The sequence below is a fragment of the Syngnathus leptorhynchus genome, chromosome 21 (assembly GCF_054491065.1).
Source record: "Syngnathus leptorhynchus isolate UIUO chromosome 21, UIUO_Slep, whole genome shotgun sequence".
Taxonomy (NCBI): Eukaryota; Metazoa; Chordata; class Actinopteri; order Syngnathiformes; family Syngnathidae; genus Syngnathus; species Syngnathus leptorhynchus.
Window position 1 is genome coordinate 6,035,642 of NC_141215.1, and position 23,235 is coordinate 6,058,876.

The window sequence follows — 23,235 nt, forward strand, 5'->3', positions numbered from 1 at the left end:
TGGATTGCTGATTTGAGATGTAATTTTATTATGATTATTTTAATAAACATTTCTGTTCTAACTTGTCTGGTGTCTTTTTCCTTGTTTTTATATTCGCCAATCAAAACATAAAAATCAGACATTTAGTAAACTGCTTTATATGACAATGTGTTTTACGTTGTTATATGAGTTGGTGTCCCCAAAATTAACAAATGTTGACATAAAAAAAATTTTTCAACCTTTTATTCAAACACAAACACATTCGGTGTAATCACACCATCAACTACAATCCAACCAATACAAAATTAAAACATCAATGTCGGCTGGCATAGCAGCAACGCTGTCTGTCACTCACTCGTGAATCTTCGCGAACGAACCTGAAAATGTGTACCTAATGAACAGACGTCCTTTCTGTACTATAGACTACCTAATAAATATGTCGGATTTCTCCGGCAAAATGGCATAATGGTTTTTAACTTGACCCGGTGTTCGGGAGACCATGGTTCGAGCCCCACACGAAGCAGACTTTTAGCTAAAGTGTACATAGTGTGAGTTTTGAACTCGGTTCTCCCGAACATAAGGTAAAAATCTTATGCACTTACACGATTGAGTGCTCGGACATTTTGTGAAACATATTTTATGAATACATGAAAAAACTTGGAAAATTCAATGTCGAAGTGGCTGAATGGTTAAAGACTTGGGATGGTGTGCGGCAGCCTCGGGTTCGAGACTTGCTCTTTGCAGCTTTTGCAAATGAAATAGAGGGACACATAAGATTCGAACTCGCCTCTACCAAACTCAAGGCAAAACCCTTAACCATTCGGCCATCGGCAATCTAGCATTTATAGGTCAAATGTTTGTAATTGAAGGTTACTCTGAACCTTTCCTGAAGATAGCCTCATGATTTGGGATAATAGAAGAAATTCCTGGTCCAACAGCCACAGGACAATGGTCGAGGGGATAACGTCATTGACTTCGAAGTTTGCAGCGCTGGTTCGAGGCCAGTAACCGCCGACAAAGCAGTTTTTCTCCACTTTACTGAGTGCGTGTTTGAATCTTTTTTTTTTTTGCTACTGATGACGTCATCACAAATAGACTATAAAAGGCGTCAAGAACGCGACGCTCATCCGGTCATTCTCCTCTGACAGCGAGCGCCACGCTGCTCTGGCCCACCTGCTGCACAACAGCATTTAAAAGTGACAAGGTGAGTGTTCAACTTGAGTTAACCTTTTCAAACGAACTGCTTTTGCTCTCTTTCAGCGTCAACTTGCACTTTGGGCGTGCTTTCATCTTGCAAGCTAAAGAGTTTGCAGAAGCTAGCGTTAGCGGATAGCGTCTTCAACGACCACCAAAACGCATTTATTTGGCGTGCAAGCAAACTATTGAAGCGGGTAAGTACATCTACATTTTGCAAACTCAAGCACGCACGACGACTAACACTATTTTTTTTGCACCAACATTTAGCAACGTGTAGACGACAGCGCCGTTTGGACGGAGGTAAGTAGACAAAGCAGCGTTTGCATAAATCCACCAGCGAATGAATGACTCGAATATTTCGATGCATTCGTGTTAATTTTCTGCTTTCTGTCCGCAGGTGCGACGCCGTCATGGCCGACTGACTTTCTGTGCGTTTTAAAGGTAAATCTTTTAATCGACTGCTTCTAAAAGTCTTATTTCTGTCCACAGGCCTGCATCTGGAACAGAGGGAGCAGATTGACTGCAAAATGGTCAAATATCTTTATTAGCAAATTGACTAAATCAAGCATTTGTTCTTTTGTCTGCAGGCTCCAAGATGGCCGCCTTGCATGGCTTCATGAGACACTTGCAGGTAGGTCTACTCTTGCTGAAAATGGAAAAGCAGAATGGTTGTAACGTTACCGTGTCTTTCAGAGCAGCAAGCTGTGGTTGGAGAGACGTCCGGCGCTGCCCTCCATTCCTCACTGATGAAACACGTGTCAAACATTTCAGCATGTTCTTCCTTCCTTTGTCCACCAGGTGGGGCAAAAAGACATGGTGTCTGCAGCATGGATCTACTGGTGAAGATCTACAAAGTTTTGAACCTGTGGCATCAACCTCTTGTCAGACATGTTGACAGGTGACAACTTAATACAAACTTGGCATTGTTTAAAATCACTGACCTGCCTTTTTTTTGTATGCCTGCCTCTTCCTGCAGATTAGTTTCCAGTAAGAAAATCTGCCTGAAGAGCCCTCTGCTGGTAAGAGAAGCAAACATGTTTCAAAATTTGAATGACTTTTTTTTTTTGGGTGTGTCCAGTGTGAAGCACCATCAAGTACCTGCTTACAGCTGAAGCTGAGGACCAGAGCGAAGCCTCATACCAGCACCACTTTGGTTTCCTCGTTACTTACTTAAGGCAACCTAAGAAGTGAGTCACTTTAAATGCTCCTCATTGCACAATCTTATCTTTATTCCAATGGGGGTTTTTTTCTCTAATTTTCTGACAGGCAGCAAGCAACCAAATCAACTTCCTGGGTCATGCAGCAAGGAACAAAATCAGCTTCCTGGTCATGCAGCTTGCAATACTCTATAATACTTCACTTGCGCACTGGTATGTTTCATGCCCAAACATTTTCTGCACAAACTTTTGACTTAGCTTTTTACTTGCCAATCTCTTTTTGTCTCAGGTCCAGGCATGGAGTAACACTTGTCCCACTGGCTGACCACTTCCACGACCAGTCTCTCTGGCCAACCGCTTCACCACTCTGCAACGAGCAGACTGCCATCCAACTTGTTACTTTGTTGTGACTGAATGTTTACTCTGCAAAACAAATAAAGCTTTATTACAAATAACACAAACTTTCAACTCTTCATTTTCAAACATCACAACTTAAACTTGAAATCAAAATTAAAAAAAAAAAACCCACAAATTTATTTTCTTTTTTTTACCCCCACCCAAAAAAATTTCTGGAATTTTTTTTTTTTTTCCTGGTGAAATATTTTGAGAAAGGGGGAGGAGTTTGGCTGGAATACTGCTTTATGATTGGCTGAGAGCTCTAAAACTGGGTGGAGCTACGGGAATGAAAGGCTATGGTTGGCTGAAAAGTGGGCGTGGATATGCAAATGAAGTGATTTCTGATTGGTTGGGGATTTAGTGGGCGTGGTTTCCTAAAAATGAAGCAATCTGATTGGTCGGGTGTGCAAATGCTGCATTCTGATTGGCTGCTGAAAAGTGGGCGTGGTTATGCAAATTAGGAGCCGAGCCGTGATTGGCCAGGCTGAATTTGGGCAGAGCTTGGAGGCGGGCAAAGTGGCACTTAGGTTTTGGAAAGTTCTTTTCAGCTTTGAGTTGAGCGTTTGCCTTCCGCCACCAGACAGAGCCAAGTCTTTGACTGCTTCTCTCAAAGTGACTGCAATTGCATCACTTTGACTCATGTGGACACAGACAGAGAGAAGCAGCAAAGACTTGGCTCTGTTGCAGTGACGCTCAACTCAGGAGTGCTGAAAACTTAAAAACTTCACTTTGTCCTTAGTAGTGGACACTTAGGTTTTGGAAGTGGCCAACTCAAGACTTCAAACAGTACTTTGCAGTCAATGCAGTGACCAGCAAGCATGAGAGACTTCAAATGAGCCAATTTGCTCATAAATCACAAAGACTCACATTCCACTTGAACGATTTATTGAATAGAAAAGCAGTTTGAAAAGGCCCTGCCTGCCTGCCTGCATGGAAGCAGATGAACTGCTTGATGTGTGCTTCCTTACTTAGGAAGGTGAGCGCATGCAAACAGTGCAAACATCTCTCACTGGGACAAAACCCAAGTGCCAGGTACTGCACTCACTTTTGGACAAGTTTTTCCATGACACTGATGCAAACCAAGTGAGTTAAAGACATGTTTCTGACTAACTTGGTTTGCATTAATGTCAAGAAAATACACATCCAGACGAGTGTGATGATGATATTGTGCAGTACCTGGCACTTAGGTTTTGTGAGAGATGTCAGCTGCTTGCATGTGCTCACCTTCTCCCTGGTGTGCCATGACAAGATGACATCAGCTCCTCAAGCACATAAACACTACCAACTAACTAACACATTTTTTTCTTTTTTACATTGAAATATTTTAGAAGAACAAAGTGGTACAATTTCACTTTTCATGTGTGCCAACTATGATCAAAAATAGACTTGTTAAGTTCAAATGCAAGTACATTTTTCCAAACTATACTTCTTACATTGACATATAACTAAACCATTGTAGAGCAATTATTTTGTTTCTTTTCACTGTGGCCCAAATAATCAACAGGACATTTTTCATTTAGAAAATGACGAATTAAATTGCAAACATTTTGGACGCCAAATATTTGAAGTCATAGATGACACGACCTTCTACATTTAAGATTGGAGGCAAACCAGAGGCATAATGCCACATGAAAAATGGAGAGGTACCTTTCGAGATATGCAGATAGACGACCAGCAGCCGACGTGGAACTTCCAGTCTTCAAGTTGGACATGGAAAAACAACGTTCAAGTCAAACGCTTTGGTTCATTATCCATTGATTGACAATGCTACTTGTCAGTGGGTGAGTAAGCGTGCTAGCTAAAGCTCCACCTCTTTTTCACGAGAGCGAGCGAGTTCCACTGACTAACAATTATTCTCCTTTCATGTCATTGTTTACATGTGTACAGTAAATCGAGAGCTTGGAAAGAGTTGACATTACCTAACGATACGATGGAACCATACGATACGAGACATTTCCTTATTCATGGGCTTCTTTTCTTTGGAGTATTGCAAAATAGTGAGACATCCGTGACGTCAGCTTTGGTCCATCAAAGCCGGAAGTAGCATTGTCAGACGTCCTAGCGTGCTAGCATGCTAGCACATTCTGCAGTCTACGTGAAAGAAAACATGAAGGCTGTGAGTCGCTCACGCCAGTGACATCGCTCCTCGGGGAGTGGACTTTTTCCCAAGGAGTCACCTGAAGACATCTTGTCCTACATTCGTGTAAGTTACCGCGAGGGAGACCAAATGACAGTTGGCGACTCTTGATCGTTACGACTTCGGTGTTACTGCGCATTGTCAGCTAGTTAGCTTCGCTTCACGACTGCCGCGGTCGGTGAATCACTCCAGGGATGTTAAATAGAAATATTTAATCACCTATTCAAAGTGTGCTTTCATTTCACGGGTTGTACAAATGTCAGCCAGCTGCTGTTGTAAGCAACCCAGGGGGTCACCTGTCCTAGCCCCGACGAGCTCGTCATCAATAATGCTACTTACGTGATTTATTTAAATTACCACTGGAAAATTTTTCTGGCATGCATTCGGATTGATTTCTTGTTCGATTTCCGAGTGATTGCAAAAGGACAATATTGTACAGGCTCATTTTCTAATTCATGTCTTCCTCCATCAAATAAGATGCTCAATTTAGCCCACTGCACAGTGACATCAACATTTATTCAATTTCTTTCCGACTTATCGTTGCGTAACCTGGCATCAACTTCCCTTTTCAATCGTTTTGAAAGCCTTATTTGGCGAGACGTAGCTGAAAGACATTTCTATAAATGATGCTCGGTGTGTTCAACTCACCTAACACGAGCTGGGCACCGTTCTTCCTTCCAGCTGCCCGCTCCAGCCTCAACATGGAGTCCATGCTGAACAAGCTGAAGAGCACCGTCACCAAAGTGACGGCCGACGTCACGAGCGCCGTCATGGGCAACCCGGTCACGCGAGAGTTCGAAGTGGGCCGACACATCGCCAGCGGCGGTCCGGGGATGTGCTGGAGGATTTACAACGGCACTAAAAAGTCCACCAAGCAGGTGCGTCCTATGATACCACTCCGTCGTAGAAATAGAAATGCTCACGGGATGTTTTGGGGCATTTCCAGGAAGTGGCCGTATTCGTTTTTGATAAGAAGATGATTGACAAGTACCAGAAGTTTGACAAGGACCAAATCTTGGACTCCCTGAAGCGAGGGGTGCAACAGCTGACCCGACTGCGACACCCCCGTCTCTTGACCGTTCAGCATCCTCTGGAAGAGTCTCGGTGAATTACCCGTTTGGTTTTTGTTATCGTTATAACTTTCTTCAGGTTCTGCCCATCGGAAAATGTTTCAATGTCTCTTCTCCAGAGACTGCCTGGCCTTCTGCACGGAGCCGGTCTTCGCCAGTCTGTCCAACGTGCTGGGCCACTGGGACAACCTGCCTAGCCCCGTGCCCAACGACATCAAGGAGTACAAGTTGTACGACGTGGAAACCAAGTACGGCCTGCTCCAGGTGAGAGGAAAAATCCTCAAACGCTAGCGGATTCAAAATTGGGTCTTTGAATCTCCTTTTGTCATTTTAGATCTCGGAGGGTTTGTCCTTCCTGCACAGTGGAGTAAAGATGGTCCACGGGAACTTGTGTCCGGAGAACATCATTCTCAATAAGAGTGGATCGTGGAAAATTATGGGCTTTGATTTTAGTATTTCATCCAGCAACCCGTCAGACACTGATGTGAGTGAAAAGAGACGCAATCCACTTTCCATTTTTCTAATTGAGTTCAAATCATAAGACGAATTTTGTCGCCAGCCCAAATACTCGTGTAAGGAATGGGAACCCAACCTGCCGCCGCTGTGCCTGCCCAACCCCGAGTACCTGGCGCCCGAATACATCCTGTCGGTCAGCTGCGACACGGCCTCCGACATGTACTCGCTGGGCGTGGTGACGCACGCCATCTTCAACGAGGGCAAGCCCGTCTTCGCCGTCAACAAGCACGACATCTTCAAAAGCTTCAGCCGGCAGTTGGATCAGGTGACCGCCGAGGAATGACCACGCAAAGTGGTTGACGTACTGACGGTTTGGTTTGGTCGCAGCTCACCAACATAAGTCCGGCGCTGTTGAACAAGATCCCAGAGGAGGTGCGCGACCATGTGAAAATGCTCCTCAGCGTCACGCCCGACGTGCGCCCCGACGCCGACCAGATGACCAAGGTCGGCCTCGGCGCCTGATACCGCATCGTCCTCGTCTCGCGCCCGTCTAATAAATTTCTCCCGTCTGACTGAAACAGATTCGATTTTTTGACGACGTGGGGGCGATGACGCTGCAGTACTTTGACTCGCTCTTCCAGAGAGATAATCTGCAGAAGTCACAATTCTACAAGAACCTCCCCAAAGTCCTGCCAAAACTCCCCAAGGTAAACTTAGATGAACGACGTCATGAGAATCGACACGGCGAAATGAAAACTTGCCGCTTTGTCTCCATAAGAGAGTGGTGGTGTACCGCATCCTTCCCTCGCTCACCTCGGAGTTCGTCAACCCGGACATGGTCCCCTTCGTGCTGCCCAACGTGCTGCTCATCGCCGAGGAGTGCACCAAGGACGAGTACGTCCGCTTCATCCTGCCCGACCTCACGCCCGTCTTCAAGCAGCAGGAGCCCATCCAGGTAGACCACACACATACACACATTCCATCGTCTCTTTATCCGACGTGTCTTTCTATCTCCTCCCATGCTTCTTAAGGCTAGTAACATGGTAGGTGCTCAGCCAGTGTTTGACCTTCTTGCACAGGAAGTGCTTTTCTAACTCCCGCCTGTGCCCCCATGCAGATTCTGCTGATCTTCCTGCAAAAAATGGACCTGCTCTTGACCAAAACGCCGGCCGAGGACATCAAGAACTGCGTGCTGCCGATGGTTTACCGAGCCCTGGAAGCACCTTCTGTCCAGATCCAGGTGGCCATTTTGTGTCTTTGTTAGCATAGCGGGACGATTCCTGCAGTGCTCTTTAAATAGTTGTTTGGAGTTTGACCCGATTTATGTGCTGCGCCGTCTTCCAGGAGCTGTGCCTCAACATCATCCCGACGTTCATCAACCTGATCGACTACCCCTCCATCAAGAACTCCCTCATCCCTCGCATCAAGTCCGCCTGCCTGCAGACGTCCTCGCTCGCCGTAAGTCTTTTTCCGCTCGACCGGAAACACACGCGAGCCCGTCGTGACGTTTCCCTTCCCGTGTCCGCGTAGGTGCGCGTCAACTCGCTGGTGTGTCTCGGGAAGATCCTGGAATACATGGACAAATGGTTTGTCATTGATGAGATCCTGCCCTTCCTGCAGCAGATCCCTTCCAGGGAGCCGGCGGTGCTCATGGGAATCCTGGGTGAGCTTTTAATCCTCAGCTTCCTGATTTTTTTTTATTTTTTTTTGAGGGACGCCACCTCACTGTCACCTCTTTAGGAATCTACAAGTGCACCTTCAGTCACAAGAAGCTGGGCATCCCCAAGGAGAACCTGGCTGCCAAGACTCTGCCGTACTTGGTTTCACTTAGCATTGACAACAACCTCAACCTTAATCAGGTAGGATTTTTTTTTGTGTGTGTGTTTTTAGTGTAAAATCAAAGTTTCAGTCATTAAATGTATTTTTCATTTCAGTTCAATTCGTTCATGGTGGTCATCCGAGAGATGCTGAGCCGCATGGAGGCCGAGCACAAGACCAAACTGGAGCAGCTGCACATCATGCAGGAGCAGCAGAGGTGATTTACATTTCAAATGTTGACAACACAATAAGCGGCCTTCTTCCTCTAAAATTGCTTCCCGTCAGGAGTTTGAACATCTCCGGCACAGAGAAGCCTTCAGAGGAGACCAAGGGCCCGCCGTCGTCGCACCAGGTGAGTTTATTTCCCGGTACAGAGAAAGAAATGTTACTAAATGATTTTATTGTTAGAATCAACGCACAATTCTGTTTTTTTTTTTTTTCTTCAGATCGATGACATCTTCGGCAGCACGGGGCTGAACGGCAAGGAGAACGGATCTTCGGCGGCACCCCCGCAGCCTAATAGAGTAAGATGACCACTTTTTTTTTTCTTCTTTTTACGAACATCTGGTCATCAACAACTTGTCAACGCTGTCTTTAGATGTCTCTGACTCTGGAGGAGAAGCAGCGACTGGCTAAGGAGCAGGAGCAGGCGGCCAAACTGCGGAGTCAGCAGCCACTGGCGCCACAGAGTATCAAACCGACCACGTCTGCCAACTCACAGGTATTTTTTTTTTTTTTTTTTGCAATCTATCACTTCAACACACTTCCTTGACACTGATTATTCTACTACTCTATTTCTTGTCCTTTTTTTGTTTTTTTTCCAGGCAAAAGATCTGACCAGCAGCCTGCTCACTAACATGGCGTCACTGAACAGTATGTCCTTGAGCAACACGCCTCGAGCACCTATGTCGCAGGCGCCCGCCGCCATGTCCACCTTCCCCTCCTCCTCCTCCATGGGCCCCCCGGTGTCCAACGGCTTCAACCCGGCCACGGGCTTTCCTGCGGCGGGCGTTGGGAGGAGCATGAGGCCGCCAGGTTCCGCCGTCTACGGTGGCGGCATGGCCTCCACCACCAGCACCCCCAACTTTGGCGCCCTGGCGCAGAACCAAGGCCAGATGAACATGTCAGCGCTAGACAACCTTTTCACATCCAACAAGCCCAAAGTCTCCCTCAACCAAATGGCGCCCTTAGGCGGAACCCCTTGGCTGGGCCAGTTCTCTCCGGGGCAGAACGCTCAGCCCGCTTTGCAGGGGGCTCCGTCGGCGGGATTCGGGATGCAAGCGAACCCTTTTTTCAGCCCGCAGAACTTCTCTCAAACTCCCGCTGGCGCCAACCAAAGCGGACTGAAGCACGGTACGTCCGCCAACACCGACCTGAAAGACTTATTTGGCTGAAAAGATCCAATGTGAAGTAGAAAGGAAAAGTCCACTTTTGCTGTGTCTATTTTTGATCGCGCTCACATTCTGCACCTCATTTGTATTTGAAGGGCAACGTGTTACTTCTTGTATGCTGTCTTCTACAAAGCTGTGGGTTTCTTACTCTTTTCTACTTGATGTTCTTAAGGGGTGCACATGGGAGTCGAGAAGTTACTTTTTGAATCAGAGTTACCTTATTCAGACTCTTTGAAGACATCCGGGAGGGAGGTAGCTGGACGTGTAGCATTCGGGAAGTGAGAACTTTTTCCAGGACTGCTTCCATGGTAACAGTCTGCAGCAGCAGTGACCTAATACACCCATTTCCATTTCCACTTCTTTTAAATGCAGTATGACTGAAGTATCACTTGTAGCTAGATGCTAATGCTAACAAGGTGCATTGTAGGCTCTTGTGCCTTACAGGGTTAAACTTGTATTGATTGTCTTTTTTTTTTTTTTTCCTCCTCCCAATTTTGACCATTTTAGCTTTTGTCTTCAAATGATTCCTGTTTTTACACATCTTCAATTTTAAATAGTAAGTGAAGTCAATCTATTTAGTTCTGTGCACTTTTCAAAAACGTTTTAATTGGATGCTCCTCTACAGTTTTACTTGCGTGTGAGAGAGAATTTGAGAGGCCTTAGGTGATGATGCTTGTGCAATATTAATGATTCTTTGTGATGGTTCATACTGGACTGATTGGCCACACAGCTCATTAAATACTCTTCGATAATTTTGTGTTTCCATTAAAAGCTTCTGGTCATTCCAATTTTGCATCTCCCAAAACTCTACTGTTGGCATTTGTGTGTTATCTGTGATTTCATAATGATCTGAGGTGGTTCAATGAAAACGTGTACATATAAAGGAAAATATACAATCGTTCGGGAGTGTGTATTTATTTTTTGTGATGGGGTAAAGTAAAGTCGCCTAACTGCCATTTGCAATTCACACATCACATAATCATGACAATCATATCTTAACTCGTTTACGTACAATAAAAAGGAATGCGTAAATTTGTAATAAAGTCTCCTACGATGACGAGAGTTGTCATTTTTTATTCCTTAGTGAAGTCACATCCGTAAACAAAAACCTCATACATGAACCCAAAGGGAGCGTACCATTTTACCAAGGGGAGTACAGTAGTCTTATCTGGCATGTTTTTGACTTCAGGTCAAAATGCGCAGTACATATTTAATATATTATTATTATTATTGTACCTTCCTATTAATACTGTTAATAATTTATGGAATCGATGACAGTCTGGACTTCTCTTTCTGCGGGTGTTCTTAAGTCTCACCCTGCGTGTCACAAATGGTTTCGTCCTTATGTCCTCAAGCTCCTCCGAAGTGTCGAAGGACCTTTAAATCGTCAAGCTTGCAAAACAGGAAGCAACCAAACTTCGTTTCACAAGGCAACAATTTCTTACTAGTCTCCTACTCGGGAGACTTAATCAAGGTAAGAACACACTACTAATGCACTTTATTGTGTACGTGTTTTAACCATGCATTTGTTTGTTCCCTCGCTCCAATGCGAGTTTTGTGCACATTGTGAGAACTGTGGTAGAATCGTCGAGTTGGCAGTAGCTTGTGTTTATTTCATATAAACCTGACCGAAATTACAAGTGGGTTTTTGTGTATGTATGAAAATGACGCATAATTATACAGTCAGTGTGTATAACTTTAAAAAAAAAAAACAGAAAAAAACAACAGGCGAGAATGTAAACAACAAAAGTGTCCCGATGGCTTGATGAATAAATGTTAGTTGTTTTAAATTATTATTTGAAAATACGTTAATAGCTTTTGTTCTTGTTTGGAGCGTGATTGCAGATCACGTGTACCATGTTCTCACGCGTGTCTGGATATTTTTTTGGTCCATGTGCTGTGCTCGGAACCAAAGATTTTCCATGTAGGGATGATCGACGGGCGGCGCTAGCCAATGGGGAGTGGCCATCCAACTAAGGCCCGCCTCCTTCTCCACTGTTTTGTTTACGTTGTGCTGCAGCAATCTGGACCTCTTTGTTCTGACACTTTACAACCTAGCCATGCACAAATGAGTCTATACGATATTCTATATCTTTCCTACACTTTTGCTCGTGAAATTCATCCAATATACATTCATTTCGACAGTGTTGTAGATATTTGATGACATAATTTCTCCCACAGACTGCAGGTAAACGTGTGAAGTATAAATAAGACTCCCAATAGTCTCAAGAATAGAAAAATATTGTTGTTTTGATACGTCGTGAAGGAAGCGCGCATGCCAGAAATAATCTCAAATCCGGAAGCACTCTGGATAATCCGTGGAAATTGGCCTGCTGCTTTTTTATGTGACCTAGCTATCTTCTCGTGCAGATGATGTAATGAACCACACAGCGGACACACACACACACACACACACACACACACACACACACACACACACACACACACACACACACACACACACACGACCCCCACCTTACAAGTGCTATCTTTAAACCAAAGTGGGAGTAGGCATTCATTTTTAGCTCCAGATAGCAGAACGAGCACTCCAGTGGGCCTTAGATAATATTAGACAGCTGTCTAATTGTGGAAATGGATTCTAAAATAAATTTTAAAAAAATAGTAACGTGATGTGATAACATGGTGCACATTTAATGAAGACTTCGTTTTCCCAGATAATCCAGATAATCGTAGCTCTTAAAATCAGTCAGTGGGGTTGAGCTTATGTCATCCTCTTAGCTGCCTGCTGCATCGAGGGAATATTTTTTTGTCACACTTTTACTTTGAGAACAACTCCAATGTAACTGGAGTAGAGGAGCCCTTCGCTTTCCAGCATTGCCATGGAGACATTTGATCTCATTCCCATTGAAAACAAGCTGCTGTTAGTGTATCGTTGTTTTGTTTTGAACTCCGGCTTGCATCATATAGCAACCGTTTCCATGGCGATGGGCTGACTTAAGGGTTTGTAATGAAAACGCACACTCTGCCTCGCAGTTTGAAGATGCCTCTGAACAACGAGCGTCCGTCTTCCGGCTCCAGCGGCGACGAGCAGGGCAGCGACGGGGAGTCGTCGTCGGGGCGCTGCGACAGCACCACGTCGGCCAGCGACACCGACTGCTCGCGCGAGAGCTTCACCAGCGATGGCTGCAGTAAGCACTGCTCACCGTCCTGTGAGTGCCTACAACGTTTTATGGGCTTTTTTTAAACGTGTCAATGTGGAAGTGGAGATAAAACTTTCTGTGGGACCTCTACCAGCGAGCCCTCCCAAGATGCTCACCCTGGACGAGGTAATGGGCTCCGCCAGAGACCTCTCCAACCTCAGCTTGTTCCACGAGATAGTCGTCAACCGCAACTTCCACCTGGAGCCCAACACCTTGCCCGAGGACAGGTTGTCATCACGCTTGTAAAGCTGTCAACGTTTATCCTCGCTCATTTGGGTTCACGCCACCCATAAATATTTGCACTGCGTCGTGGAACAAGTCGGGGCTGCTTGCTCTCTTCTCCTGGAAAGTAGTAGTTGAAACAAATCGTATAAGTTGAGAAAACAACTTTCAATGTTGTGCGGGAAACTGAAACAACGGTTCCCAACTACAGTACCTAATTTTAATTAATTGCAGTTCAGGTAATGGATGGATGGTCTAAAAAGCTTCTTTGTTTAATATTTGTTCATATCTCTGCTCGCGACATGCTGCGACAGGCAGAACAATGTCAAACCACTTCTACTAGTTTGTGGAAGCTCCAGTAAACCTGTTGCCACATACATAATAGAATAATAGCACACCTAGATTTGTGACTTTGTGACTCAGTCGAAACAACATCATTAGTGTTCCCGGACACATTTTTGGACTCTTAGTTGAGCACGACAAAGGCAGTTGTTCATAGTTTATATATCTTACTGTTAAAAGTTGACAAAGGTACTAGCTTCCATCGTCACATTCTTGCTAGGGATTGTGTAGCACTCAAAAGATAATAATAAAGTTGAGCAATGTTCATTTCCTGTGTTTTTAGTTTATGGAAGATTGTCCGCGACAACGTCCACAAGGCATTCTGGGACATCCTAGAGACAGAGTTGAATGACGACCCGCCCGAGTACCAGCAGGCTATCAAGCTGCTGGAGGAAATCCGAGAGGTACAAAATTATTTTAAAAAAATTGTATAAAAGACAGAAAAAAATGCTGAGGTTACACTTGGCCGGCTAGGTTTTGCTATCCTTCCTCAACCCCGGCGCCAACCGCATGCGGACACAAATCCTGGAGGTGCTGGACATGGACCTGATCAGGCAGCAGGTGGACAACGACGCCGTGGACATCGCGGGCCTCGCTTCGTACATTATCGGCGTCATGGGGAAGCTGTGCGCGCCCATCCGCGACCAGGAGATCAAGAAGCTAAAGGACAGCACGGACAACATTGTGACCATCTTCAGGTAAAACACCCCCGTGCGTGTCTCCTGCGAAGAATCCCCGTTGATGCCAGCTCAACGTCCACTAGGGAGATCTTCCGCGTGATCGACCTGATGAAGGCCGACTTTGTGAACCTGACCATCAACAACCTGCGGCCCGTCATGCAGAAGCAAAGCGTGGAGTACGAGAGGGCGACCTTTCAGAGCATCTTGGACAAGACGCCCGGTGAGTGGACTGCGAAGAAAACGTCCACCGAAGTGAGGACATCCGTGTTTGACGTCTCCTGTGTCACCTTCAGGTGCTTTGGACAACACCGCCGCTTGGATCAAAAGGACCTTTGAGGAGCTTCTGTTCACCATGCCGAGCAACTGGGGAAAAGGACAACCGTGCTTGCCTGGACCCTTCCAAGTCCTCAATGCGGCTTTCCTACACATCCTCATGTGGGACTACTCTAAGCACGCACTCCCAGAGGTGAGCGGACATTTCAATCGTTTTAAAATTGAATGCAACAGAATAATGTGTGAAATTGTTTTTTTCTGGCACGTATAGACGTGGATGACGGACGAGGCTCGCTTGCGAGAGGTGCAGTCGCAGCTGAAGCGCTGGCAAGCGGTCAACGAGGTTCTGCTCATCGTCCACAGCACCGTCGGCGGGCCCGTCCAAGGCGTGGCGGTCCTGTCCGAGCGCCTCAAAAGGATGACGGCCGTGCTGCTCGACCACATGCACAACCCGTGAGTGTACGCGTACGCTTGAGATTTTCTAAACCACCCTCTCACTTCTGTTTTGTTGTTATGGTTTGCAGGACTTTTAACCTGCAGGAGGCGCTAGTGGGCGTCAGCGCTCAGATCTGTAGCGAGTTGAACAAGTCTCTTGCGGAGAGAGGCTACCCCACGCTTAGCCCCGCGCTGCAGGCGACCCTCACAGGCCAAATCTGCGGCATCGCCCACAAGAACAACCCCATCCGTACTCTCGTCGGTACGTACATCCGTTCCGGATGTTTCCTCTCTCCCTGACCGGGTCCATGTCCTAATGTTTCGCTCCGTCCGCAGAGGACCGTGTGCAGCACTACTTCACGGTGCTCATTTGCGATCCCAAACCTCAAGCCAAACTGGAGCAAACGCCCGCCGGCCTCTCCGCCATCCACTCTGAGTTGGTCTCGCTGGCCACCAGGTTCCTCTCTCTGGTCAACTACAACAAGGCGGTGTATGGACCTTTTTACGCCGACATCATCAGGAAGTTGATGTTCGCCAACAGCCCGTCGCCACCATCGGCGTCGTCTTCGCTTCCTAAGGACACCGTTGCCTCCGAATGAACCTGCGACCTCCCGTTTTGTTGTTTTACACTTTGTCAGTGAAGCGTTTACTTACAGTACAGTGTTTTCCCAACAGCCAAGGCACATGTTAAGTTTAAAATTGTTCCCCAAAGTAAGGAAATTTTAGTTTGACAATGAATTGATAATTATGAATGAATACAGAGATAGATGAGCAAAATATTTGTCATTATGATTTCTACTTGCGCCACCTTTTTAAAGCAGATTCCTATATTTAGAAGAGTAGCAACACAGGTGTATATATAACACATCATGACTGTTTAACATTTTCGATATATATCATACGACAAACTTCTCCACCGCTTAAAGAAGGTATTGAAAATATTAGGGATTTTTTTTTTATATTTTGTGCACGAGTGCATTTTTGTGTTCATCATTTTTGCTTATGTAACTGTAGGATAATTTTCCAGTTGTTTGTGTGATAGATCAATTTATTATATTAGTTTTGTGTGATTGGTGATGTTTGTTACATGGCTCGGTACTGTGGCCCTTTATCGTATTCCTGCATTGGCTTGATCGAACCTGCGTGGACACAGACACAAAACCTCCAGAGGGATTGTTGTCCAGTGTGGATCCAAAGATAAAACAGAACAAAAACAGCAATTATTGATCTTTACTGAAGTTTACATGGAAAAAAAAAAAAAGTGCTGTTTTCTTCTGTACTACACTTCATTTAATAAAAGTAAAAATTATACTAAATTGATGCAAGCGTGTATATAGTTTTACATAATGTTTTAGATATTTGAATATTTTTGCAATAGCTACTTAGGAATTCATTTTTAGGGCAATTTGTATTTGCATACTGTGAGATTACTTCATTGGCTTGCTATAATAAAAAAAATTAAAAAAAACACATTGCTGAATATACACTATTAAGTAAAAATGGATAAATGTCATTGTTTTGACTTGTTTCGCCGATAATTACTGATGAAATAAATATTTTCTCGATGTATATACGTATTGTCATTTTGTAAACAAATACTCAATTTTCCTACCAAACAATGTGTTCTTAAAGGCACCAGCAGTCTGCCCAGTTACAAACAAGGAGAACGGGTGACCTCATACGTCACGTGGTTTGATTCTGCCACACTATTGGTCACCTCCTGCCGGGCAAGTCGAACAGGAAGAAGGCCGTGGACGCAAGGAATCGTAAATTCGTACTTTTGGGCACTTCTTATATTATTTTGTTACTTTCAATTACAGTTATACTCAATTGAACATTAATTCTCCCACGTAGAGATAAGAAGACAATCGTAAGTATCCTTCCGCCGTTACTTTCTTTGTTTCTTAGCTCAGGTGCTGGGGGAACTTGTCTTGACATGCAGTGAGAGTTTCGATTTGAAGTTCGAAATTTGAGGTCTACTTTATATACACAGTAAATGTAATTTTGAAAGTGTTGGCAAAAGTGTTTTTTTTGTGTGTGTGTTTTCTCATTTAAAGATGTTCCTGTTTCAAGACAAAATCTGTATTTTACTTGGAAACATTACCTAAGACCTCACACCAGAAAAACCACACCTAAAATCTGAAAAATACTTTTTAGAGTATTATATTATTATTTATTGAAAAGAAAACCTCAAATTTGCCCTCTAAATGAAGGTCAGTGCTTCTGATTAGTTTTACTACTCATTACAAAAATGTCAACTTGGGTGTCTCTTGCAGGAATTTCTCCAACAAGTTCCTATATGGTCGTCAATGATGCTGGACGAAGGCGCGCGAAGCAGCCTGCTTCGCTTTCGCCGCAACCTGGAACAGGACATCAAGCCCACCTACCTGATGGATCACATGATCAGCGACGGTGTGCTGAGCGGAGAAGAGGAGGACAGTATCAGCGCACAGGTTGGTGGGATTAAAAAATAAAAACGTTCCCTGCTGAAGTATGTGCTGATTTTGTGTCATTCTGCAGCCTAGCACGAAAGAGCAGGCAGAGGCGCTCCTGGAACTGCTACTCAAGAAGGACAACAATGCTTTTATCTCATTTTATAATGCTCTCGTCAACGAGCAATACTACGACTTGGCCAATATGCTTCATGGCGACCTTCCTGGTTCCAATAGCACATCTGATGGTGAGAATTAGCAGAAGTTGAAAACTTGAACTACGGGTGTGACCATTCCTTCCTTTTTCTATCGGTCCAAGTAGTTCTGAGTGCAGGCGGGGTCCCTCAGAGGCCTGTGGTTTTCGTCAGCCGACCAGAGATGATCAACCGGATCCGGGAGAAGCTCCGCCATCTCCGGAAGGAACCGGGATGGGTCACGGTGTTCGGCATGGCCGGCTCGGGAAAATCCGTGCTGGCGGCGGAAGCTGTCCGAGATCAGGGACTGATTGAAGGTGATTCATTCCTGGGTCTCTCGCTCGTTGATTTGAAGATGATATCCTCTATTTTTCTTTTGGTGCCATAGACTGCTTCCCAGGAGGCATCCACTGGCTCTCCATCGGCCAGCTGGACAAAGCTGACCTGCTGGTAAAGATCCAAGCGCTGTGCTTTCGTCTGGAGCAAAGCCTGGACTCCCAGTCCCTCCAGCGTCCTCCCACCTCCCTGGACGAGGCCAAGGAACGTTTGCGCTTCCTTGTTTTGCGCCGATACCCCAGGTGAAAATTAGATTTGAAAATAATTTGTGCCACATATAATCACATTGAAGTATTCCTTGAGGATTTTGCGCGTGTCTGCTTGTTGGTTTCCAGATCTCTGCTGATTCTCGACGACATCTGGGACAGCACGGTGCTCAAGTCATTCGATATCCACTGTCGCATACTTCTGACCACCAGGAATAGAAGCCTCGCCGACTCAGTGAGCGGTAAGTGATTCTGTAATTCCCAAACCACCTTGTGTATATTAAAAAAAAAACGCTTTTTCAGGTGCTAAATATGTCATTGAGGTTGAGAGTGGTTTGGAAGACAACAAAGCCCTGGAGATTCTCGCCCTGTACACTAAAAGTGCACTAGAAGGTCTGCCTGAGGAAGCTCGGAGCATCGTGAGAGAATGTAAAGGTATGTCGCAATCCCGATTCTTGCATGCAAATCATGACCAAAAAAAAAAAAAAAAGATTGCTTTTCTGACGCCTTTGTTCTGCTTCAGGCTCCCCGCTGGTGGTCTCCCTGATCGGCGCGCTGCTGAAAGAAAAGCCTGACCGTTGGAGCTACTACCTGCGGCAGCTGCAGCAGAAACAGTTCAAGCGCATCCGCAAGTCGTCGTCGTACGACTACGACGCGCTGGACCAGGCCATGGCGGCCAGTATCGAGGTGCTGCCCGACGAGCACCGCGAGCTCTACCGAGACCTCGCCGTGCTGGAGCCCGACGTCAAAATTCCCGCTAAGGTGAAAACTCTTACCAGGCTCATTTAGAAATCAGAACCGATCCAAACGACATCTTGTTCTGGTGCTTTTTCTCCAGGTGTTGTCCATCCTGTGGGATCTGGAGCCCGAGGAGGTGGAGGACATCTTGGAGGAGTTTGTCAACAAGTCCCTTCTGTTTGTGGACAATCACAGAAAACCTCATCTATACTACCTCCACGACCTCCAACTCGACTTCTTGGTGGAGCAGAATCGGGCCCAACTCGAGGTCCGTATAGAAGGCAAGTCGAAAAAAGGTTCACTTTCAGTGACACGCGTGTGCTTGTGCTGCAGAACCTTCACACCAAAGTGGTGCGTCAGTACCAGCTGCACTACAGCCAAGCTCCGCCCACTTCCAAGGACGACGAATGCCTCTACTGGATCCGGTTCTTGACCTACCATATGGCCAAAGCCAATCTCCGCCAGGTAACAAAGGTGCAGTTTAGGGAGTTGAGTCCATATTCCTGAAGGTGCTCTTCCCTTCCCAGGAGCTGTACTCGCTCATGTTCTCACTGGACTGGGTAGCCCACAAGGCCCAGATACTGGGTCCAGCTCATCTTATAAATGACTTTGTGGAATACGGACCCATCTTGGACAAAAAGGTAAGCAACATCCAAAATGGAGGATGGCTCGAGTAACTGAGGTAACCTCCTCTCTTGCAGAATAGCAATGTGCGCGGTCACTTCCAAGAGTTTTTGTCGCTCAACGGGCACCAGCTGGAGCAGAATCCGTTCCCTGACGTGGTCCAATTGGCTCTGTCGCAGCCTCAGGTCTCGGAGGTCTACAAGCAGGCTCTGCGGCAGGCGCAGGAGCGGGCCAAAAATGGGATGCTCTACTTTGATTGGCTGTAAGCAAACATACGTGCCTCCTTCACATTGTCGGGACGGGTTTTCATCAATTTGTCTCCGGGTCCAGAAATGAGAGCAGCGTGGAGAGTCTGTCCCGGCTGGTGATCCATCCGCACCAGGGCTCCGTCTACGCTGCCTGCTTCTCCCACGATGGAGCAAAAATCGCCTCCTGCGGAGCCAGCAAGACACTTAAGGTACCTGATTGGAAGTGATACAAATAGCGTCACGCTTTCCTCATATTTCCCTTCCACGCTGTTAGGTTATTAGGAGCACGTCCGGCGAGAAGCTGATCGAGATCCAAGCCCACGATGACGAGATTCTCTGTTGTGCCTTTTCCCCTGACGACCGTCTACTGGCAACCTGCTCCAGTGACAGAAAAGTCAAGGTAAAAATGAAAAATTGATTTCATGACTTTATTGCCTTCATTTTGAATGGCTGCGTCAAATTTTAGGTGTGGAACGCGGAGAGCGGCATGCTGCTGAGGGTCTTTGAGGTGGAACACCAGGAGCAGGTCAACCACTGCCAGTTCACCAACACACCACGGCGCCTCCTGCTGGCCACTTGCTCCAACGACAGTTTTTTGAACGTCAAGGTGAATGAATATACAGTAGTTTCATTCGTTCATTGACCATGCTTGTAACTTGCAATGAGGGTGTTGTGAAATGAACGCATTTCTGCCTTGTTTCAGCTGTGGAACCTGAACAAGCCTTCTTCACAGAACACCATGTTTGGCCACACTGAGCCGGTCAACCACTGTTGTTTCTCCCCCGACGACACTTATCTGTCCACCTCCTCCAATGACGGCACAGTGAAGGTGTTAAATGTCTTCTTGTCAGTCACACCTCTCAAGCAAAGATGCTTGAATGCTATGTGTCCTACTCCAGCTCTTCCAGGTGTCCTCCGCCAACGAGTGGAAGACCATCAACGTGCGGGAGTGGTGCGCAGACGCCGGCGAGGAGGTTCCAGTCAAGTGCAGCACGTGGACGGGCGACGGCAAGCGGGTGGTGTGCGCCATTAGGAGCGCCATTTTGGTGAGTGAGCATCATCAATGGCATCAATGTTGATTGCGTTTCTCAAGTGTCGTGTTTTTTGTTTGTTTTTTTGCGGCAGGTGATGGACGTGGAGACGTTGCAGATGCTGTTAGAGATCCGAACGGGGCGGCTGAGTATGGTGCAGTACTGTGACGTGTGTCCTACCAGCAACTTGCTGGCCATTGCCTTCTCCAACTACGCGGTGGAGGTACGAGACTTAATTTGAGAAACTTCAATTTATCCCACCCAAAAGTGAAGTCTAAAACCTGTCTTGCAGTTGTGGGACCTGGAGGAAAATAAAAAGATGGCCGACTGCAGTGGCCACCTGAGTTGGGTCCAGCGAGTCCAGTTCTCCCCCGACGGCTCACAGCTTCTCTCGTGCTCCGACGACCAGACCGTCAGAGTGAGTCGTGCTCAGGGTTACGTCAATGATGTACAGAAACTGTCAAAATAAAATGATTTTTTTATTTTTGTAGCTATGGGAAACAAATCAAGTGCACATCACCTCGGCAGTGCGCCTGAAGAGAGACTCGGATGCTTTCTTTCATCCTGGAGAAGACGGCGAGTTTATGGTTTCGGCTGCGGACAACTGCAACAGACTGCAGGTTAGTCGGAGGCGGTCGTGGCAGTTTGATTGACAGCTTGACTGACTGCGTGGTGTGCTTTGGAGGTGTGGGCCGGCAGAGCGGGTTCGCTGATCTTTCAGTCCGAGGAAATACCATCGCGAATCCGATGCACGTGTTTCTGCTCGAAGCCTTCGGCCGTGGCCTTTGGCACCGAGGATGGCACCGTGCAGGTATCCTACACGTTTGGATCTCATTCCGCGGTTCAGGTGACAGTCACATAAATGTCGGTGTTATTTCTTGTTTGCGCAGATTTTGTCCATCCCCTCCGGGAAGGTTCTCGCCACCCTGCTGGGTCACACCAAGACGGTACTGCAGTGTCAATTCTTCCACGCCGGCCAAACGCTCATCACGTCATCCGAGGACACCGCCATCAATGTGGGCACCCTCGTCTCCTCTTCGCCCTGCCCTCGGATTGCCATTGCTGATGCGTTTGCGTGTGCAGGTGTGGAAGTGGCAGTCGCTCGAGTGCTTGGTGCTGCGGGGGCACAAAGAGCAAGTGCGATGCTTCTCTCTGCTGTCGCCGGCTGGAACGCGACTGCTGTCCTGCTCCTTTGATGGCACAGTCAAGGTAAGAACTCATTAAAAAAAAAAAATCTTCTCAGAAAATTACAGTACTTGGCTCTTTCTCTCGCTCAGGTGTGGAACCTGGAAAGCGGCGAGGAGCTGCAGCACATCGAGGCTCACCGGGGAGCCATTTTGTCTTGTCACGTCTCCCCGGACGGACGTTTCTTCACCACCACCTCTGCGGACAAAACTGCCAAGGTCCGAGCTTTAACGCCACACTGTGCTCTTCCATACTTTTTTTTTTTTCTCTGAATGTTTTTTTTTTTCATGACATTGAAGGTGTGGCAATATGAGTCCTGGCATTGTGTCCACATACTCTGCGGGCACCAAGACTGCGTCCGGAGTTGCCGCTTTTCCCGGGACGGGCGACTACTGGCGACGGGGGACGACAGAGGCGAGATCCGGGTAGGTTCTTTTAGCCCTTCATCCAGGAATACCGGCCGTGTCTCATGTTTTATTTTTTTACTTGAACAGCTGTGGAGTGTTGCAGAAGGCTCCTTACTGAAGATATGCTCACGGGCCGGAAAGGACGGGCTAGACTCGTTGCACGGAGGCTGGGTGACCGACTTGCATTTTTCCCCGGACGATTCCCTCCTGGTGTCCACGGGCGGATACGTTAAGGTACGACGGCCACTCGCCACTGCAAACGTTTTACGCTTCCGTAGCTCATCTGTCATCTCGTCCAGTGGTGGGACGTGGACAAAGGCGAAGCTCTGCAGACCTTCAACCCGACAGGAAGCGCGCTGAAGAAGGTCCACGTGTCTCCCGATTTTTCCACGTTCGTCACCATCGACAACGTCGGCATCCTCTACATCCTCCAGAGGGTGGTGTGATGATGGCGGCGTTTTACTTGCACTCACCAGCATCACAAGAGCGAGTCGCTGCACAAGGTGCGTCAAGATGTTTACTTCCATCAGATTTTTAAATCATTGAGAATTAAGACCACTGTTTTTTTTGTAACTTTGCATTTTGAGATTTTTCTGAGCCGCAACAACCCGTTAAGTGCATTAACCAGTGCTGTGATGTTTGTCATGGTTCTTTTTCCATTTGTACACAAATCTTTTTCTAATCAGCATGTTTTACAACGGCGCATACACTTGACAATCTTTCTTAGAACGCATTAATAGTTGGTGCCTCTTTCCTTGCTATGATATTTCAAAGAATTAATGAGTTGTAGGGAGATAGGATAAAAATGTGAATCAGAATGATACGTGTCCGAGTAATGTTATTTCCGCAATGTGCTCTTCGGATTGGTGCTTTAAATGTTGCATGTATTTTATCATGTAAAAAAACATTATTGTCTGCTCAGGATCTATGAATACAAGTACTGTACTTAATGAGCCATTAAGTAATTTATTATTATTTGCTACGCTAATTGCACAAATAAAACAAACTTCAGCGGCAATGTGTTTGACTTGAAACTTTTCCAAAAAGGTCAATTTATAATAAATCTATGTCGAATAAGAAAATTTAATCTACATTATACAAGATAGAAAAGTATTGACGG

General features: G+C 46.3%; 3 protein-coding genes and 2 long non-coding RNA genes across 16 annotated transcripts; 4 read left to right on the top strand and 1 right to left on the bottom strand.

Annotated features, from left to right (window-relative positions):
• Positions 1–1,091: 1,091 nt before the first annotated feature.
• Positions 1,092–2,779, top strand: LOC147040355 (uncharacterized). Of its 5 annotated transcripts, none has more exons than XR_015063088.1 (9): positions 1,098–1,370; positions 1,444–1,476; positions 1,574–1,617; positions 1,764–1,807; positions 1,870–2,074; positions 2,153–2,195; positions 2,255–2,363; positions 2,443–2,546; positions 2,623–2,779. It is a non-coding gene; the product is annotated as an uncharacterized LOC147040355 (long non-coding RNA). The 5 variants fall into 5 exon arrangements; XR_015063089.1 differs by having other exon boundaries at positions 1,099–1,370; positions 1,975–2,074; XR_015063087.1 differs by having other exon boundaries at positions 1,092–1,183; positions 1,240–1,370; positions 1,870–2,363.
• On the bottom strand, positions 1,703–4,817 carry LOC147040356 (uncharacterized). 4 transcript variants are annotated; one of them, XR_015063093.1, is made up of 6 exons: positions 4,649–4,817; positions 4,377–4,426; positions 2,604–2,756; positions 2,275–2,356; positions 2,118–2,192; positions 1,703–2,039 (listed from the first exon to the last, which is right to left on the bottom strand). It is a non-coding gene; the product is annotated as an uncharacterized LOC147040356 (long non-coding RNA). The 4 variants fall into 4 exon arrangements; XR_015063094.1 differs by having other exon boundaries at positions 2,118–2,189; positions 2,275–2,756; XR_015063092.1 differs by having other exon boundaries at positions 2,122–2,192; positions 2,275–2,756.
• scyl2 (SCY1 like pseudokinase 2) lies at positions 4,391–10,499 on the top strand. Of its 3 annotated transcripts, XM_085902000.1 has the most exons (19): positions 4,391–4,510; positions 4,617–4,932; positions 5,548–5,744; positions 5,813–5,970; positions 6,056–6,200; positions 6,271–6,420; positions 6,496–6,717; positions 6,780–6,896; positions 6,974–7,099; positions 7,171–7,347; positions 7,510–7,632; positions 7,737–7,850; positions 7,923–8,055; positions 8,133–8,251; positions 8,327–8,427; positions 8,496–8,562; positions 8,657–8,734; positions 8,809–8,931; positions 9,035–10,499. In XM_085902000.1, exons 3-19 carry the CDS (start codon positions 5,568–5,570, stop codon positions 9,602–9,604), a joined length of 2,700 nt encoding a protein of 899 aa, XP_085758126.1. In that variant the 5' UTR covers positions 4,391–4,510; positions 4,617–4,932; positions 5,548–5,567; the 3' UTR covers positions 9,605–10,499. The 3 variants fall into 3 exon arrangements, with proteins under 3 accessions (XP_085758126.1, XP_085758125.1, XP_085758127.1); XM_085901999.1 differs by lacking the exon at positions 4,391–4,510 and having other exon boundaries at positions 4,580–4,932; XM_085902001.1 differs by lacking the exons at positions 4,391–4,510; positions 4,617–4,932; positions 5,548–5,744; positions 5,813–5,970 and having other exon boundaries at positions 6,056–6,184.
• Positions 10,500–10,839: 340 nt separating this feature from the next.
• On the top strand, positions 10,840–16,034 carry tcp11l2 (t-complex 11, testis-specific-like 2). The gene is made up of 10 exons (XM_085902828.1): positions 10,840–11,075; positions 12,596–12,771; positions 12,857–12,989; positions 13,610–13,730; positions 13,801–14,024; positions 14,090–14,226; positions 14,300–14,472; positions 14,551–14,732; positions 14,804–14,976; positions 15,051–16,034. Exons 2-10 carry the CDS (start codon positions 12,603–12,605, stop codon positions 15,311–15,313), a joined length of 1,575 nt encoding a protein of 524 aa, XP_085758954.1. The 5' UTR covers positions 10,840–11,075; positions 12,596–12,602; the 3' UTR covers positions 15,314–16,034.
• A 372-nt stretch (positions 16,035–16,406) lies between these two features.
• Positions 16,407–23,133, top strand: apaf1 (apoptotic peptidase activating factor 1). 3 transcript variants are annotated; one of them, XM_085902332.1, is made up of 28 exons: positions 16,407–16,584; positions 16,772–16,927; positions 16,991–17,167; positions 17,235–17,394; positions 17,466–17,657; positions 17,729–17,918; positions 18,012–18,124; positions 18,186–18,317; positions 18,406–18,644; positions 18,721–18,888; positions 18,954–19,085; positions 19,148–19,261; positions 19,322–19,506; positions 19,575–19,701; positions 19,767–19,892; positions 19,959–20,099; positions 20,196–20,321; positions 20,392–20,538; positions 20,618–20,746; positions 20,816–20,941; positions 21,015–21,143; positions 21,209–21,334; positions 21,414–21,539; positions 21,607–21,732; positions 21,801–21,926; positions 22,008–22,133; positions 22,203–22,349; positions 22,415–23,133. In XM_085902332.1, exons 2-28 carry the CDS (start codon positions 16,922–16,924, stop codon positions 22,559–22,561), a joined length of 3,783 nt encoding a protein of 1,260 aa, XP_085758458.1. In that variant the 5' UTR covers positions 16,407–16,584; positions 16,772–16,921; the 3' UTR covers positions 22,562–23,133. The 3 variants fall into 3 exon arrangements, with proteins under 3 accessions (XP_085758458.1, XP_085758459.1, XP_085758460.1); XM_085902333.1 differs by having other exon boundaries at positions 17,469–17,657; XM_085902334.1 differs by lacking the exon at positions 16,772–16,927.
• The last annotated feature ends 102 nt before the right edge of the window (positions 23,134–23,235 follow it).

Bases quoted from the DNA above. Each gene is read 5' to 3' on its own strand.
- apaf1 (XM_085902332.1), top strand. The intron at 20,100-20,195 runs GTGAATGAATAT...GCCTTGTTTCAG, and splicing joins ACAGTTTTTTGAACGTCAAG to CTGTGGAACCTGAACAAGCC. The intron at 21,144-21,208 runs GTTAGTCGGAGG...TGTGCTTTGGAG, and splicing joins ACAACTGCAACAGACTGCAG to GTGTGGGCCGGCAGAGCGGG.
- tcp11l2 (XM_085902828.1), top strand. From the start codon at position 12,603: ATGCCTCTGAACAACGAGCGTCCGTCTTCCGGCTCCAGCGGCGACGAG. The intron at 14,227-14,299 runs GTGAGTGGACTG...TGTCACCTTCAG, and splicing joins CATCTTGGACAAGACGCCCG to GTGCTTTGGACAACACCGCC. The intron at 14,977-15,050 runs GTACGTACATCC...CTCCGTCCGCAG, and splicing joins CCCCATCCGTACTCTCGTCG to AGGACCGTGTGCAGCACTAC.
- scyl2 (XM_085902000.1), top strand. From the start codon at position 5,568: ATGGAGTCCATGCTGAACAAGCTGAAGAGCACCGTCACCAAAGTGACG. The intron at 7,348-7,509 runs GTAGACCACACA...GCCCCCATGCAG, and splicing joins AGCAGCAGGAGCCCATCCAG to ATTCTGCTGATCTTCCTGCA. The intron at 7,851-7,922 runs GTAAGTCTTTTT...GTGTCCGCGTAG, and splicing joins TGCAGACGTCCTCGCTCGCC to GTGCGCGTCAACTCGCTGGT.